General features: G+C 58.7%; 1 protein-coding gene across 1 annotated transcript; it reads right to left on the minus strand.

Moving 5' to 3' along the window:
• Window positions 1–15523: 15523 nt before the first annotated feature.
• Window positions 15524–16888, minus strand: LOC115603387. The gene is made up of 2 exons (XM_030475214.1): window positions 16267–16888; window positions 15524–15661 (listed from the first exon to the last, which is right to left on the minus strand). Exons 1-2 carry the CDS (start codon window positions 16744–16746, stop codon window positions 15524–15526), a joined length of 618 nt encoding a protein of 205 aa, XP_030331074.1. The 5' UTR covers window positions 16747–16888.
• Window positions 16889–17117: the final 229 nt, after the last annotated feature.

The following is a 17117-nucleotide window of genomic DNA, read 5'->3' on the forward strand; positions in this document are numbered from 1 at the left end:
AGATGGTGGGTACACACTTCATTTTCCCTATAACTCTATCAGCCAGGTTAATGATAATATTTAAGATCCAGTGCTGTGTTGGGGATACTCAAATCAGTGATACTTGCTTTGTCATTGCTGTTACCACAACAATCCGGCGTCATTCAACCCAAATCCTTTTGAGAGACCGCTTCAGAAGGAAGCGGCTGCTGCCATACGCTTTATTCAGTCTGTGTTCCCCGCCCTTCTCCAGGATAACTCCTATACACAGTATTGTACCGACATCCTCACTGCTCCTTGCTGAGGTCTTAGACTAATGCTTCCTGGAGAGCTAGGGCAGGACCAGGGGAGTGTCATCTCCTCCCTGAGCACTGGAGAAGGAAGAAGCAACCAAATGCCTCTGTTGCAGGGAGTAAGTCTGTGGCAGATGCCCATAGTGGGACACAGTTTTGCCTTGGGTGGTTTGAGAAGCCCCAGAACCAGCTCATCCACAGTACAAAATCCTTAATCATGTTCAGACTGCTGGCTCCAATGATGAGCGTTTCTAAAGCTCCGAAGTTGAAAAGATGTCTAATCTCCCAGCAAATCTAGGAGAATCCATCTCACCTCAGAAACGAGTTTACTAAAATGTTATGATGCTTTTAGTGCTGACATTAAACTGCAGCCAGATTTTACCGGGAGGTGCTCAGTAGTGACGAGGCTTTTTCTGCACTTGCATTATTTAAAGGTTAACAGTACAAGGGCATATTCCTTAAGATATAGGACAGTATATATATGTAAGGTTAATGATTCTTCAAAAAGGGAGCCCTGAAAAGGACTATGCAGGTGTAGCCTAAGGAACAACATAAACATCAACCAATTATTTTTACATTTTTTCTTTCTTAGTGTAAGCTTCAGCAGCTGGGTCCCATATGAATATGTCATGACAGATGACAGTGATATGAGCAGATGAACCCCAAGGCAACCCACTATCCTGTCAAGGAGAGGGCAAAGCTGGGTCCCCTCAATATGCATAGGCTGTGACACTGACAGCAATTTACTGTTGTGGTCAGGCACCTGGAGTCTATATTCTTCCACAAGAAGCAGGTTTTAAAGTATTTTTAGACAAGAATACCATTATGGTTTGCCTTCAGTAAGAAGCACTGACAAAGAAGAACCCAATCTTTCACAACCTGGTAAAATTTCACATTTCTTTTTAATCTGGCATTTAAAATGATGCTTAACTAAGCCCTACCAGCCTTCTTACTTGTCCCATTCAGGCTGAAGTCTACAGCAACATTAAGCTGTCAAGCGAGAGGAAAAAGGTTACTGGAATGATTTGTCATAAAAGTTTACATTCTTGCAATTTAACTTACACCTGCATTTTGTCCGGCTCTGGCCATGTGGTTCAAAACACTGAAGATGGGGGCAAATACACAGTGTCTTCCTATCAGGTAAGGCCAGAAACATTTTTAGCATCAGTAGGGTGCAAAAAGAGTGTCTAATCCATCACCTCCATTAGGAGCTGTATAAACAAACCAGCCACCCTGTGATGATGATAGCATACAGCCTGTTTCTCAAAAGCTTGGATCAGCTCCTCTGATGGCTAGCACCACAAAAAAGGCACAGTGACTAGTGCAGAGGTGTGTATTTGTACAGTGCAGAGCAAGGGACAAATCTCGCTCCTGGTGCCTCTGTAATAGCAGGAATTCAGAGCTTGCCTTAAATATCAAATCCTTCCTGTTCCATGTCCTCTTTTCAGTTGTGTTCTCTGTTTGAAATACCTTCTCTGCTCTCAAGTGGTGACCAAAGGCTTTCTGCAGCATTTCAAATAGATGTCAGTGATTTCTTATGGCAGGGATTCATATTAGGGGAAGCTGGCTACTAGCTAAAATAAACTGTGCTCAATCAAATAAAAGGGAGGGTGTTAGTGCTGAGGCCATAGTTAAAGCTGGTTTGGAATTTGCAGCCAAAACAGGAATCAAATCCCTCTGTATCAAACTTTCCTGAATGAGTTTAATTTCCAGATTTTAGAGACTATCTCTTGCATAAGGCAGGCACAGGTTAACATATTGTTTCCTGGCATTCAGCATTTTATAAATGACGCTCATTTTATTTTACATTTATTTCTAAGTAATTATAAATATCAAACTTTACAGACAAAAGATCTCATGGCACCTCATGATTTCTGTTACTTTGTACCTTGGAAATTTCAGGCACTGCAAATCACTCTTCCTGCTCCAGGTGGCAGATCAGAGGTATGCTGAGTTTAGCCAACGGGACTGGTCGGGTTTGCCAGCAATGTGAATTTAAAAGCCTCTTGCATTCCTCACCTGATAATAGAAGTCATGGATGTGGATTTTCAAGGTAACAAGGGAGTGAGATGAGTGGGATATGCGCACATGCGTGCGCACATGATGTGACGAGCAAGTGGCTGAGCACTGGATGTGTGTAAGTGGTTAAGCCCTGCTAAGCCCCAAGTGCTCCAGCATCTCTGCAGTACAGGAGGAAAGGACTAAGCCTGGCCCCAGGCCCTGAGGTACTGCACCAGATCGACAGCACTTGAGCAGCTCTCCTTGCAGATGTCTCACCCATGTCACCTTCTGCTCCCCCTGCACCTAGCTCATGCCAAACGAGCTGTCCTTCTGTGCTGGTGCGTGCCAGCCCTGACTGTACCACAAAGCTGAGGCAAGAGTGAGGGGCTCCCTCTGAGGCTGCCCCCGTAGGGGTGCAAGCTCTTGGGCTTTTAGCCCCCCAGGAACCAGCCCTGTTTCTGCTCCCTCTGTCTCTCCCACAGGCATGCTTGTTGCTTGGCTAAGGGGATACAGTGCAGCTGCAGCGGTAGGGTTATGTGAGGCAGCATGGAAGAGGGGGGAGAGCTTACATGAAAGGTGTTCAGGGTAGAGGGGCTGCCCAGGCTTTGTCAGCACACAGTTCTTCTATTTCTCCCTGCTCAGGTCCAGGTTGGCTACAGAGCCAGTTTTCTCACATCTCCCTCCCCCTTGGAGCTTGTCAGTACTGCAAATTCACAGAACACATTACAGACAAGCTTCCACCTACACTTCAGTATCTTTACCACCCCTCCTCATGCTGCCCTTCTTACTATCCCATACATATCCCCCTTCTCCTTTCTTGCTCCCTTGCCACCTATATTTTTCTCTCATTGCCCATAATATATCAATTCATATGGCTATCTCCCGTGATTCTGTACAAACAAGCAGTGAAAGAGCTGACTGAAGAGACAGAAAATGGGAGAAATAGGTTAGTCTGGGCTCTAGGAACAACAGAATATAGAATTAATCTCGACATGGTCTGAAAAAAAGACAGAGAAGGGGACTTAAGTAAAGGGGTCATAGAGAAAGCGAGGTGTTATGTGAAGATTTAGGGCTTTCCAAGACACTACAGGAGGAACAGAGATGAAAATACATGAGCTACCCATGCCATCTGCCAATGTTTGCACAGAAATCCCACCAAACCAAAAATATTGTTAAAAATACGTTGAAGTTGCTCATGGCACATCCCACCAATTAAAACATTAGAAAGCCATGAAGTCTCTAGCCAAGCCTTCACTCAGGTTGTGTGGCTCTTAACCGCAGTTTCACCTTCAGCATGTCACCCCGTCGACTTCTAGAACCCACAGGTTTCCTCCCTCCCTTCCCACTCGAAACCTTTAACCTGAACCCTGCACACAACCCTCTCCTAGCAGGAAAACAGAATGCAAGACCCTACTTCCTCAGTGCACCATCTAACTCACACACTTGCACAGGGAGCAGGTGAGAACCCAAAACTACAAACTCTCTTACAACCCATAAGTCACCCACTTACAAGCAAAGCAAAGATTTGCACCATCCACAATCCTCTCACATAGCACCTTTCCACCAGCTGCTAAGGCCATATACCCTGAACCCCAGCTGCTTCACAGGATCCACACAGCTGCTCCTCTTGCACGGTTTGAGCTTACCATTACACAGCTTGTGTGGGGATGGAGGGAGGAGGTGTGTGGGTTGTGGGTGGTGGATGTGGCTGACGTGATGGGGCTGACATAATGTGGAGAAGGTGAAATCACACTTGCAGATCGCGAGAGCTGGATGAGGGCTACACTGGCAACTTCACTGATGATTTCTATGGCTCTGGTAGTGCGTGGTACAGGTGAGGCACATTTTTTCTCTCTTCCCAGTGAATTTCGATAAAAGACAAGTGTGGTGGTAAGGAGTGACCATGAAACATAATAAGATAATATTTAGTTGTCATTCTTTCCAAATGGTTGTTTTGTTGACACCTTCAGGTCACAGCTATTGGCTTCACCGAGTTTTTCCCCATCCCACTTCTATCCCCATGTTGGTGTGAATATATCAGAGTGCTTTTTTGCCATTATGCTGTGCACTGGTTAGGAAATAGCCCTAGCACCTCGCGAAGCTCCAGGCTGCTGCAGGATTGGGTAGGAGGAGCAGATGGCCTGAGAAAGTGCAGTCATTGGTTAAACAACAGAAATCAACTGTACTTAGCAAAGGTAGCAATGTAAATTATTCTAAAATGGGTAAACTCATGGTGCAGAAGCAGTAGAAAATATCTTAAAGTGCACCCTCCATTCACAGTTTTCACCATCCTCCAACCCTAGTGCACCTTCATGTCTTAGCAGTTTTGCCTACGAGGTGTAGCTGAGTGCCCAGAAATTAAGGCTTTCATAATCCGTGGCTATTTCTGAAAGCATCTCCCATAAGATACCTATCCAGTGCACTGGACTCTGTCTTCAGAGTACTTACAGTTTGGGGAGGGAGCAAGAGCACCTTTTTTCTCCTGATGTCACTATCTGCAATGAGCATTGCTATCCCAGTGGTGTCGCAGTTCAAAATGTGCATGATTCCTAGGTGCCAGTTAGAGCAATATAGGCATGAGCAATACTTGTCTTACACATGCTGCGGGCTGCCCTATCACCTTGCCTTGCTCTGCAATGCCCAGCCTCCCCTGTGTCTTCCCCAAGCTACCACCACCACTGAGCCACTCTTTTCCTCAGAGCAGCAGGATAACTTCCCTATCTGAGCAGCAGGGAGCTGCAGGAGGGAGCTCTGCACCCTCCAAACAACTCTTCCTTCCCCCAGTGGCATGCCAAAGCAGAAGGGATCCCCAAGAGACTCAGTGTCTGTGGCTGCCAGAAACTGAATGAGTGAAAGAAGGGTGGGGGGTTTTGGGGTAAGCAGTCCTATACTTTGGGGAAAGGCAGGGAAGGAAGAGAAGCCAGGGTCCATCTTGCAATATACCTTGGGATTAAGCCCAGTTACAGGGCTTGGTCCCCCTGGTGAGATCATATGACATACAAGAGAGTGAAACGGGCAAGTACCTCCTTTTCTACCCATAGCATTCTGTGATTGAGAAGATCATGATCCTCTCTGCACTACTATAAAAGAATCAAATATGATAGATTGCTATGTAGTAGGGTACAAGCTTAAATCGCTGGCAGCAACTAGAGACATAAAGAGCAGAGCTCATTTAAACAGGAAAAGCCAAAGCCCCTGCTTGAAATCCAGCAGCTCCTTGCAGGGCAGGCTGGCCAGGCGCTCTCCGCTGGCAGCCAGATCGATGCTTCCAGCCAGGCGGCGTGCTCGGAGGACTGCTTCCCAGGAAATCACAAGGCTCCAAGAGAATCTCTTGCTCATCAAATACTTGGCTTTTTCTGCCAAGGTTTCCCCCAAAATACCACTTGTGGTTATACTGGCTACCCAGTTCAGCCTAGCTCATTTAACAGAAACCCTAAGCTTAAAAAAGCTTTAAGGTAATCCTGGACATGGACTTAATAGTGCAGAGGTGAGAAATTACCCTCCCTAAGAGCTGATTTGGTAGCCTCCGAGATTACACATAAATCTTTCCAGCAACCAGGACAGTGATTTCTGCAGATTGACGGAGACTTTGGATGAAGCCAAGAAATCCTGCATCTGCTAAATGTTACTTACAAAGCGCCAAGTATTGTCGGAGCACTGTTCGTGTGGCCAGGGCTGGGCCCCTACACACAGCACAGGAAGGGTCCACCATTCTGGGATCAGTGTTTGACCAGGATTCCTAATTGCATTGGTGACCAGACATGGTGGTGACAGAGAAGTAGACCACATGAGAGCATTTGAACCAGGTGCCTGGTGTGGCTGCTGCTGCAGGGACCACCATCAGATGGGGGAAGGAAAAAAGGGGGGAAAGAAAAAGTATAACATAAAGCCACGCAACACAAAATAGTAAAATGAATTCGCTTATGTGCTGGGAAGGTTTCCCATCCGGCAGGAAAACATTTCTCCAACAGGAGGAGCTCTTTGCTTTGGTGAGACCATGTCAAAGGAGTGGCCATAGTTTTACTCCAAACCCCCTCCTCCTCCTTCCCCTCCCGCCTCCGTTTTATACGAGAGCGGCAGCTTAATTGATTTGATAACAAAATAAACAGCAGTCAAAGGCTGCCCGCAGGAGACAGCGGAGCAAGGTGATGAATGCCCGTCGCGCAGCCCATGCCGACTATCCCCGCCTGCCCCCCTCCGGCCCCGGAGACGGGGCGGGGGCGGGGGCGGGGGGACGGCACACGGTGCGAAATACCCCTGGGCATCCCGGTACTCCGCTTCCCTGCGCCTGGCACACCGCGAGGGCGCAACTTGCTCCTGGCTCCGCACGGCTTCGCAGCCCTCCCGGCGGAAGCCGTGCGGAACCGGTAGCAAGGCTTTCCCTGCCCTTCCCCCGGAGGAGGATGCCTCTCATCTCCCACCCAACTTCCTACCCACGCAACACCCTCCCCAGGTCCCCCCCCCGCAGCCGCTCCAAGCGATAGCCGCTAACTTCGCAGCACAAATTAAACTGCTCGCCATCAGTGCGCTTCACTGTATTTCCGGGACATAACGCGGCGAGTGCATTGGGGAAGGAGCCCGCTTAAAGGTTGCCACGGAGAGAAACCACCGTGGGGGCTGAGCTTGCCCGCGGGGCATGTTGTGACGGGCAAAAGGGGCTCCGGAGCAGCCGCAGCAGCGGGAGGAAAAGCCGCCGAAATAACTGATCTAAGCGAAGCTCGGCGACAGCCCTGTCGCCCCCTTTTTCTCCCCTCCCCCCCCCCCGCCCACGGGGGCTGGCCGTGACCCTTCCCTCCCGGGAAAGTCCCCACGATGGCCCTCGGGAGCCCGCCCCTGCAGCGGGAGGGTCACACCCCGTGTCCGTGTCCACCACCACCATCCCCCTCTGGTGTCCCTTGGGCCACCGCAGCGCTGCTCGGAGCCCGGTGACCTTGGCCGGGGGCTGGCGGGATCCTCCGCGGCCGCCTAAGCGTGTTCGCGCCGTCAAATGCGGACGAGGCAGTTACGTGCTCCCGCCCGTGGGGATTACCGCAGCCCCGAGCAGCAGCACCACCAGCAGCGTGGAGTTTCCAGCGCTTTGTCCGCAGTTTCAGCTTGTTTTTCTTCCTAATTATTTTTTTTTAAAGACTCGACGACTTCTCTGTGTGCGTTGGGATTTTGGGCTTTGTTGGGTTTTGTGGTGGTTTTATTTATTGGTTGATTGTTTTTTTGTTTTCTTGTAGTTTTGTCTGCGCTGCAATGGGGATTTTGAGCTGGAGAACCCGAAACCAGGAACCGTGACTAATTTCGGGGTGTATTTCTTCAGTGCGTTCATTTTAAGACAGTAAAAGTTAAAAGATGGAGTGGAAGGGCTGTGAATGTGGGCGAGGGGAGAGGGAGTGGGCATGACGTTTAATCCCCTCTGAGACACGTAGAGCCCGGGAGGAGGGAAGAGGGGGACACACGAAGCAAGCAAGGAGCAGATTGCCGTAAGATTTAGAGCGGTGATGAGGTTTATCATTTGAACACTGATGAATTCAGGGAACATGAGAGCTGCAATTGACATTCCTAAAAACAATTAAATCGGTGGGGAGTACTGCTGGAAAATCGATACGGCCCAGTGTAATACGGTTTGACTATAACCAGATTCCTCCCGTAGTAATAAACCACGAAGTGAGTGTGAAGTACCGCGATTCCCTGGCTGAAAGGAGGTCTTGTCCCTTCTGCGCCCCAAAATACAGCCCCCCCCCCGCCTTCGGCAATGCTCTCCGGCTCCCGCCGGGACGCGATGCGAGGGTACCAAGCACCTCGGTGAGATTGTCCAGCAGCAAACGTTCAGAACCCCGAGGGAAAAGCGGGCGGGGGGGTGGGGGGGTGGGGTATGTGTGTGTATTTGGTATTTAAATAGCTTCTCGAGTAAGCAGCGAGCGCTTTTGGTCTAGGACGAAAATAAACCGGGATTTAAGCTTTAAATATCCAGGCTTGATTTAAGAGCGAGATGCACTCGGGTGGGAGCGCTCTTGGGGTGGCCCCCGAGGGGGGTAGGCCTGAGAAAGGAAGGAGAAACGTGAAGGGACGGGATGGAAAGGGGGAAGGAAGAGGAAGGGAAGGGGAAGCACGCCCGCGGCCCCCGGGCCCCGCTCGGGCTGTGCCTCCCCCGCTGCTCGCCGCTGAGCGCGGCGGGGACGTTTCCTGAGCCCGGAGGCGGCGGCCCGGTTGGAGGGGGGAGGTGTAGGGGACCTCCCCGCCGCCGCGGCCCCGCACTGCGCGGCGGTTTCCAACAGGGGGCGAGGGAAGCCCGGGGAGCCCGCGGCCGCGCTGGGAGCCCCCCGGGAGTGAGGTCGGGAAGGGGTCCAGGGAGAGGTCGGCCTACCGCCCTCCCCCCTCCCCCCGCGGCGGCGGCTCCCGCTGGGGACAGGCCCGCCCTTCCCCGGCGGCTGCGGGGAGGAAAAGGGGAAACCGGCGCCAGGCAAACCCCGGGGGCGTTTGCGGAGCTGGCTTTTATTCCGGCTTTGGCTGGCGGGCGGAGCGCTGCGCCCGGGGCCGCCGAGCCCCGCTGTGCCCGCGGCTTGGCACGGGCAGGCAGCGCCGGCTGCCAGCGCCGCGCCGCCCTCCGAGAGCTGCCATCGTGCGGTTTGCAAAGCGGCGGCGGCGGCACGCCGGGGGCTCTCGCCTGCGGGCGGGAGCCGGGGAGCCGGGTGGCGGCCAACCCCCGCCGGGGGGCTTGCTCGGCAGTGCCCGGGGGCCGCCGCTGTGCGCCGGGTTGGGGCGGAAAACGCCCGCTCCCCGCCCGGCGGCCACGGTCTGCCGGCGGCGAGGGAAACAGGATCCCGCTGCCGTGCGCTGCACGGGAGCCTGTTCCTGGCAGCCGCCGGCTTCCCGGTGCCTCCACGGAAGAGGATACAAGTTGAATATTGTTTGCACGGCCGGGACAGAATATCCAGGGCTGGCGGAGGGGAAGGGGGGGGAGGAGGGATTGTATTCGTCCGCCCGTGATGAATAATCCGGGCCGGCCTCCCGGCTGTGGCGGCCAAATCGCTCTGAGATCTGCCAAGAGATCAGCCGCGCTACCTCTGCCCGCGCCTCGGGCGCTGTTGGCCTTTCCCCGGCTGGCTCTGGCAGCACGCTCACCGCCGAGCGCACGGCGCGGACTCCGCGGGGACACTCGCCTGGGGGCCGGAGCTCTGCCCCAGCATCAGCCTGGGACAGAGGGGAGGGGGGGATTGAAGTCTGGCAGCGGCGGAGAAACGGGGCCGCGGGGCGGGTGTCCCCGGGACGGGGATGCCCGGAGGCAGGTGGAGTGCTTGCCGCTGCCCCACGCCCTTCGGGCTCCGCGCCCCGCCGTGCCCGCTGCCCCGGGCTGCGCAGCGCGGGGCCGGCTGACCCTTCCCTCCCCCCCCCTCCCGCCTGCCAGGGCGTCTGGTGGGAACAAACACACGCTGTTCCGGCCCGGGGCCGTGCAGCTGGCCCAGCGGTGGCGGCGGAGCGCTGCCAAGGGGCCCGCGGGGAAGGAAGGTCCTCGGGTTTCCCGCAAGCGCGCACACACGGGGCCGCGCGGGCACGGCGCTGGGGCCGCCCCGGGGTGCGAGCGGCAGAAGCTCTGCGTGTGTTTGTGTGTCTGTCTGTACGAGCCCGTGTTCGTGCGGGTGGTGGCGTGCCCGGGGAGCAGCGGGAGTGCGGCTCCGCGTGTGGGAGCCTGCGGCGGCGAGCGCCTGCGAAGCGGTGCCCGTGAGGCACCGGGAGCGTGCTGCGAAGGAGGCGGCGGGCGTGTGTGTGCCTGCGTGGGAAATCCTGAGCGTGTGTGACAGCGTGTGCGGGTCAGAGTGTGTGTCTGTGGCCGTGTGACACGGGTGTGAGAGAGGGAGGGAAGGAATGTGTCTGCGAGCTCCTCGGCGTGTGTCCCGGGTGAGAGAGGAAGGCGCTGTGCGAGAATTCGCGTGTGCTTCCCCACGGGGGGAGGCAGTGCCCGTGTGAGGGGGGCAGCGCGTGTGCGTGGGAATCGACGCGTGTGTGACACGGGACGTGTGCGTGACACGGCGCGACCGAGCAGAGGCAGCCCGTGTGCCACACGTAGCGTGTGCGTGACACAGGCGGCGTGCCCGTGTGACTCAGCCTGCGTGTGAGTGCACGCGTGGGAGAGAGCTGCCGAGCGGCGGGCGGGCGGGCGCGCTGCGGGGCCGAGGGCGCCGGGCAGAAACGCCGCTGCTCCGCTGCCCGGGGCCGCCCGCGGAGGCCGCTCCCCGCCGGTTGCCCCGTCCCTCCGCCGGACGGAGCACCCCGGGCCCACCCGGCTCCGCGCACGGCAGCGCGGCCGGCACTCGCCGGAGGAGGGAGCTCCCGGGGCAAGAGCCGTGGCTGGGCGGGCGGCGGGCCATGGAGGAGGGACCCCACGCCCTTCCCCTCCCGCGCAGCGCCGAGGGCCGCTCTGCCCGTCCCCACCTTGTTTATGTGCGGCAGGAACTGGGATTTTCCATCTGCCTGCTCTGCTGGTCGTGACCTCCGCGCAGGGCTCGCATGCACCAGCCCTCCGGAGCGGGACCGAGCTGCAGAAGCAGCGGGAGATGTTGCCGCCTGCCCGGCGGAAGGGGCTGCTCCTCGCACAGGCTGCCAGTGTGTAAAAGGGACGATGGCAGCGGCGGGAGGGGGATGGGGGTGGTGAAGGGACCTGGCGGGGGGAGGCCCTGGAGATCTGCTCTTCACGGGGAACCTTGCCAGTGTTGTCCTGCCTCTGCACGTTCAACTACTTCGGCACAAGTTTGCTCTTTCCTTGCCCTAGCCCGATCTCTTTTTGCCTTGGACAGCATGTTTAGAGGGGTTTCGGGGGAGGGGGAAGGAGTACCCAGCTTCCTTGCTCCGCAGGCGGTACGAGACGCCGCTGCGGCTGTGGGAGCACTGCCGGGAGAAAGGCTCTCAGCTCCGTGTAGGGGGCTGCTCCTGCTCCACTAGATGCCAGAAACACGGGCAACTCCACGGGAGAGATGCTGCGGTTCCTGCTTGTGGCTGTGTGACCCTCGCCCGAGGGAACACTAAAAACACAGGGACGGGGAACGGATACGGATACCGGTCCCGGTTGTCCTAGCAGGGAGGACAGCTGTCTGGGTGGGTGGGTGCAGGATGTGGGATGCAAGAGCATTTTCCCCAAGAGCCACGTCCCCACAGCTGCGCTCCCAGCGCCGTGCGGGAATGCCGCGGATCCCCGGGACACAGGGCAGCCGGCGCTGCCCCGCCACCAGGCTCACCCCCGGGGGGACGAGGGGTCCGTCGGGAATCGGGCGGGGGGTGCCGGCGGGATTCGCCCGGAGGCGGCACGGCAATAGCGCTGCGAGGGAGCAATGGCTCTCCTTCTCCTGCGCTATAAAGCAGAGGCTGGCTCTGTCTGAGCAGCCAGCAGTGATAAGAGCTGATTTACAGGTAGGGGTGAAACGTGCGCTGAAAACCTCGTGACACTTTCCTCCGGTGGATTCAAATAATATATAAAGACCATGAGGTGGCGATCTCCCGGGTAGCTCCTAGGATGCGTGGCGTTGTTGTTAACACATGTTTCAATTTTGGATTGAGACTGTCAGTTACCCGCTGAGCTGCGAGTCTTAGCCTCAGGCGGGCTGGGGAGAGGGGACGGGTGTATTTATTAACCTCTCAAGCCTTGGCGGAGCTGCGCTTCCAGCCTGTCGCTCGGGCTTTCTCGCACCTTCCTCCCGTCCCAGTCGGTGCCACCCGGGTTGCTCCGGCGACTCCCGCCGCACGTTGGCAGCCGTACTTTGCCTCCGCCGGGCCCTGCGGAGGGGGCTCTCAGGAGGGCAGAGCAGGACGGCGAGCCCCACAGCTGCTGGCAGCGGGCTCTCTTGGCCAAAACAGCCCCGGACGGAGCAGGGAAATGCACGGGCAGCGTTTCCCCGCTTCCCGAAGGCACTCTCACGATCGGAAAAACAGGCCAACTCTGCTTCGCATAGCCGCTTGGGTTTAGTGGTGACCCCCCCATCCCCAGGGGAAGAGACCCCCGTCTCCCCCGGAGCAGGAGCAAACGGCTCCAAAAGCCGGCTCCAGAGGCAGGAGCGGAAGGGCTCACAATTAGCATTTTATCTGGCAGCAGAGATCTGCAGGCAGATCGCTGGGGAAGCGCATCGCCCCCCTCCCACGGCGTGCCCTCGCCGCATCGCACGGCGGCTGCTAAGCGCTCAGCGCCGTTTACAGAGGCGGATTCTCTCCGGAGGAACCCGCCCGCTGCCCCCGACCCTGCCTTGCACCGCCCCGGGGACGTTGCGCTAGAGCAGCCCGGGAGGCCCCCCAGCACCGCGGTTTGCCCTATTTGCGCCTCCGCTGCTTCCCCTCCAGCCACCTGAAAACAAGCCGCCCCGACTCTCCAAACGCCTTTCCCCCTCCCTCCTTCGCCGCCCCAGGCTCCCAAACTTCGGGGGCCGAGACCGGCCCCCCTCCCATGGCTCTCGCTGCTGAGAGCTGCGAGTGCTTCTCTCCACCCCGAGCCTCCGTGACGAGAAAGGCATCGTAGGCAGCCTATAAATAATTTCCATTATGTTCAGCTGACAGCGCGAGGCGATTAATTTTAATAGCTGTGTATTTGCCTGTTTCTCCTAATGCTCTGTAATGAGATGAGAAGCCATCCAACCCCAGATGGCTCCAGCCGCCTCGTTATTTATTTATTTTGTGTGTGCGTGCGTGTGCGTGTGTGCAAAAGCGGGGAGAAACGGGGGTGTGCATGGGTTCCTGCAGCCCCCCACTAATCCCCCAGCTGCCTGCGTCCCCGCCACCCCCCGGTGCTGCCCGCGGGAGCCATCGTGACACCGCACATTCCGCCAACGGGGACTGGGTACTCGTGGGCACCTCCGGGGCCGGCGGCCGGCACCGGCTGGGTGTTTCGGGGCTATTCATTTATTTATGCGGGAGCGCCGGGGGCCGATCGGCGCGGGAGTAAATGCAGCGGCTCGATGTCCTTCGGGTTGATGGGCGGGCGGAGGGGACCACGGCTCAAAGCCCATCCTATTAACCTAAATTTCGGCTCCGCGTAGCCTGAGGTGCGGGAAGGGGTGGGGGGACGGACACACACGGCGGGAGAGGAGAGCTTTGTAGGAGCCGGGAAAAGCAAACCCGTCGCCGGCAGCAGCCAGCGAGGTGGTGGCGTGTGTGTGGCGGCGTGACAAAGCCTCGCCGCGCTGAGCGAGCTGTCCCTCCGCCCGGGCGGCGGGCGGGGGAAGGGGAGGACGAAGGGAGATTGCGAAATGTAGAAACGGTGGAGCGAGTCCCACATTTGGGCACTGCAAAGGGGGGGGGTGTGACATCGGGGATTGTTCCCTGGTAGGACGAGGCTGCTTAACCAGGTGGAACAGCACCGAGGCGAGCACCTGTGTCTTTTTCTAAAAGGCGTATACTGATAATTACGAGAGTTAATTGCATTGCTTTGAAGGTCATTTGAAGTTACGGGGCTGTGTTTTCTTTTCAGGCTCGCAGACAATGCCCGTGCGCTGTTTTAAATGTAAATCAGAGGGTATCCGCATAAACCTGTATTGTAGGATCGAGGCGTAATGGATTCACTCCGGCTGCGCCTGAGCTCGCCACAATACAGCTGAGCAGCCGAGCTGGGAGCGCGCCGGGGTTTCTCTGCGGAAAAGCAGTTACCGAAGAACATGAAAAGCATTAAATCGTGACGGGAAGGGGGCGGCGGCGGCGGGAGGGGGGGGGAAGAGCTCGGGACCGGAGGATGCGTTGCGGCGGCGCAGCCACCCGTCGCTAGCAGCCGGGAAGTTTCTCGCCCTGAAGAGACACAGAGCTGGCGTGTCACGCACGGTGACACCGGCGGGGACAGCCCCGACATCGCTCCTCCCGCGGGTGGGGGGGCACCATCCCTTCTGCCTCGTCGTCCTCCACCTCCGGCACGGCCGTCCCCAAAGGCTGTTCACTCCCGGGGGATGGGGTCCGTCCCCCGCCTGGCTCGGGGGACCTTGCCCCCGCCGCCTTCACCCCCTCCACGGGGAGGAGCGAGTCTCGGCCCGGCCCGGCCCGGCCCGATCCGGAGGAATGTGGCACAAGAGAGGCCGGCCCACAGACTGTCCCTACTGCCTCTAAGCCTTCATTAATTGCACCGCCCGGGGCCCGGGCGTCCCGCCGAGCTGAGCTGCCGTGCGATTAGCCCCACGCCCTGAGGTACGACTCTCCCCGGCGGCGCTGCCAGCCAGCCCCGGCCTCCGCAATCCCCTCTCCGGCACCTGCAGGCGGCTCCGCCGGAGGCGAGGACGTGCAGCACCGAGCCCGCAGAGGGCCTGCCTTCCCTCCCCCTTCCCCTTCCCCCGCTAATAACAGGGCATCGCTCAGAAGACGGCCGCGCCGCACGGGAACAAACGCTCATTGATTTCCACCGCCGGGCTGCTGAGGAACGCGGGGCGCCCGGGGAGCGGAGCGCCAGGCTGAGCCGTGCCGAGCCGCGCTCCCGGCACTTAGGGGGTTGGGGGGGAATGAACACACGAACCGGGGAAATACCCGACAGCACCCCAGGCGTAAGAGCCTGGGCACGTCCCCGAGGCCGCCCGTGGGGAGGACACTCCTCTCTCCACAGACGTGCAGGTGACTCGGGGCCGCCTCCCGGGAGAGCGGCCGGTCGGAGGGGTCGCGGGGCGAGCGGCAGTGGGGACCGCCGCCATCCGTCCCTTCCCGCGACGCCGGGCCACCCTTGTGCAGATCGCGCCGTGTCACCTCCCTGATGGCAGCCACCACCCGCCTCTCCAGAAAAGTCGTCAGCCCGGTACCGCCGCTTCCCCCGTTGTCCACGGCAACCGGCGTATCTGATTGAACCTCGTTGTAGGCAGTGACACCCGCGTAATGGATCATCCTGTCAGTGCTTTTTTATCACAGGCATTTATTTTGGTCACGGCTGGTGATAACTTTGGTGTTTATCCCTTGTGTCATTACGGGCCCAGGCGCGATCTCCCTTCCGCCTTCCCCTCGGGGCGGGCAAGCGGGGGGTAGGGGGACCGCAGCTTCGCCCCCACTCTCCCGCCCAGGCGCCGCTGCGAGGGGCGCCTTCACCCCGGGCTCCCGCGGTCCCGGCTGGGTACAGAGAGATCGATCTGTTCGGTTTGATTTGGCTTGCGAAGCGCCCTCCCATCGCTCTACATGGCCTCCCCCGGGCCGGGTTATCTTGGGTCATACGGAGCTGGCGCGGGGCGCCGGGTGCGGTAAGCGGAGGCTCCGGCGGAGCCCCGGTGCAGGAGGGAGCAGGGGAAAGAAAGTGCCGTCCGCAGTTCTCCATCAATCCAGATACTTCAAAAGTAAATAAAGCAGGGCAGGGCCTCCGGGGAAGGGAGAGAAGAGGCCTCTGACAGGCGATTGTCCAGGGTGGAGCCAGGACAATTTCCAGCCCGGGAATAACACCACTCGGGCTGCGGTGGCTCCGACCCGCGTGGCTAGGAAAGACCGGATCGGGGTGTTTGTTTTGCTTTTAATTATTATTTTGACGGCGGGATGGCGCAGCGCAGGCCAACAATGACCCCGAGGCAAACGAGAGGGGCACCGGGGAGGCAGCGCCTCCTCGACCGGGAAGGGGGGTTTGCGGGTTCAGCTTTGCTCCCCCCTCGCCCGAGGTCGGGGACAGGAGGAGTCCACTGGGGCTCCCGGCGGCGGCCCCGCGGTGAAGCGGCGGGAGGCGGCGCGGCGGGCAGAGAGGGCTGGTGGGAGGCCGGGCCGGGGCCCCCAGTGCGCTGGCGGGCGAGGCAGCCGCGCTTATCTGGGTCACTGGGGTTAGAGGGAGCAGCTGATAGGAACAGAGGAGCTGAGCTCCCGCTGCTGCAGAGATAGAGCCGCGATACGGCCCAGGCAGGCACCGAGCTGGAGGAAGGAAGGGAGGGAGGGAAGAGGGAGGAGGCGGCGGCTCGTTCCGGCTCCCGAGCCGAGCCCAGGTGCGCTGTGGTTTCCCTACGCTCAGCGCTGTGCTCGGCAGCCCCCTCCCCTCTCTCCCCATCCCCCGCCCTCCTCTCCTCGTCCCCATCGACATTTAACCCTTTCCCATCTCCGCGGGGCTGGAGGCTGAGGCGTGCGCTGGCCCGGCCGCGTCCCCTGCGGTTCCCCACTCCCTGCGTGGCAGAGACCGATCGCGGTAGGGGAAAAATGGGGGGAGGAAGAGGGGGAGTAAAGGCTGGGCTTGTGGTGCCGAGCACCGCCCTCGGGCAGCTCCCGGGACCCTGCTTTGTACACACACACCCTCCCAGCTGCGCCGAGCTATCCTCGGAGCCAGCCCTCGGCTGTCGCCGCCGCCGGTAGCGCGGCCGGTCTCGGTTACAATCAGCCAGCCAGCGGGGTTTGCTGCTGTAGCCGCCGCTTTCCTCCCCATCCCCGTTCCCCGCCGCCCTTTTCCTTCCTGCTCGGGCTGGGCTGCCCCGGAGCTTCCCCGGCTCGGCGGCGGCAAGTCCCCGCTGCCGGGCCGCTGCCGGCGGGGAGGCGGATGCGGCGCGGCCGGGAAGAAGGGGAAGAGCTCTCCGAGCGCCCCCATCGCGCGCCCAGCCCTTTAATCAATTTCACCCTATTAATTATTAATTTTCCGCCAGTCAAGCTCGCCCAGGAGGAGCGGGGGGGGGGGGGAGGGGAGGCTGATGTCAGCCGGAGGCGGCGGGGCCGAGGGCCAGGCTCCCCGCTCAGCCTCGGCCCAGCAACTTTCGGCTCCGCTGGCTCGGGCAGCGCCAAGAGCCGGGGGAGGCAGCGATTCCCATTCCGGTGGATGCTCCCCCCCCCCCAGCACAGACATCCACACAAGCTTTCCCTCTCCCCTTTCCGCTCCCTCCTCTTTTCTCCCCGCCCGCCCCCCGTGTAGACACATCCATACAAGGGCCCATTGCATCGTAGCGATGATGGATCATGCCTAGC

Source organism: Strigops habroptila, chromosome 2, assembly GCF_004027225.2.
Source record: "Strigops habroptila isolate Jane chromosome 2, bStrHab1.2.pri, whole genome shotgun sequence".
NCBI classification, from domain to species: domain Eukaryota; kingdom Metazoa; phylum Chordata; class Aves; order Psittaciformes; family Psittacidae; genus Strigops; species Strigops habroptila.

Coding starts and splice junctions, on each gene's coding strand:
- LOC115603387 (XM_030475214.1), bottom strand. CDS start 16,746: ATGGGGGCGCTCGGAGAGCTCTTCCCCTTCTTCCCGGCCGCGCCGCAT. Junction 15,662..16,266: donor CAGCCTCCAGCCCCGCGGAG/ATGGGAAAGGGT, acceptor CTTTCCTAGCCA/CGCGGGTCGGAGCCACCGCA.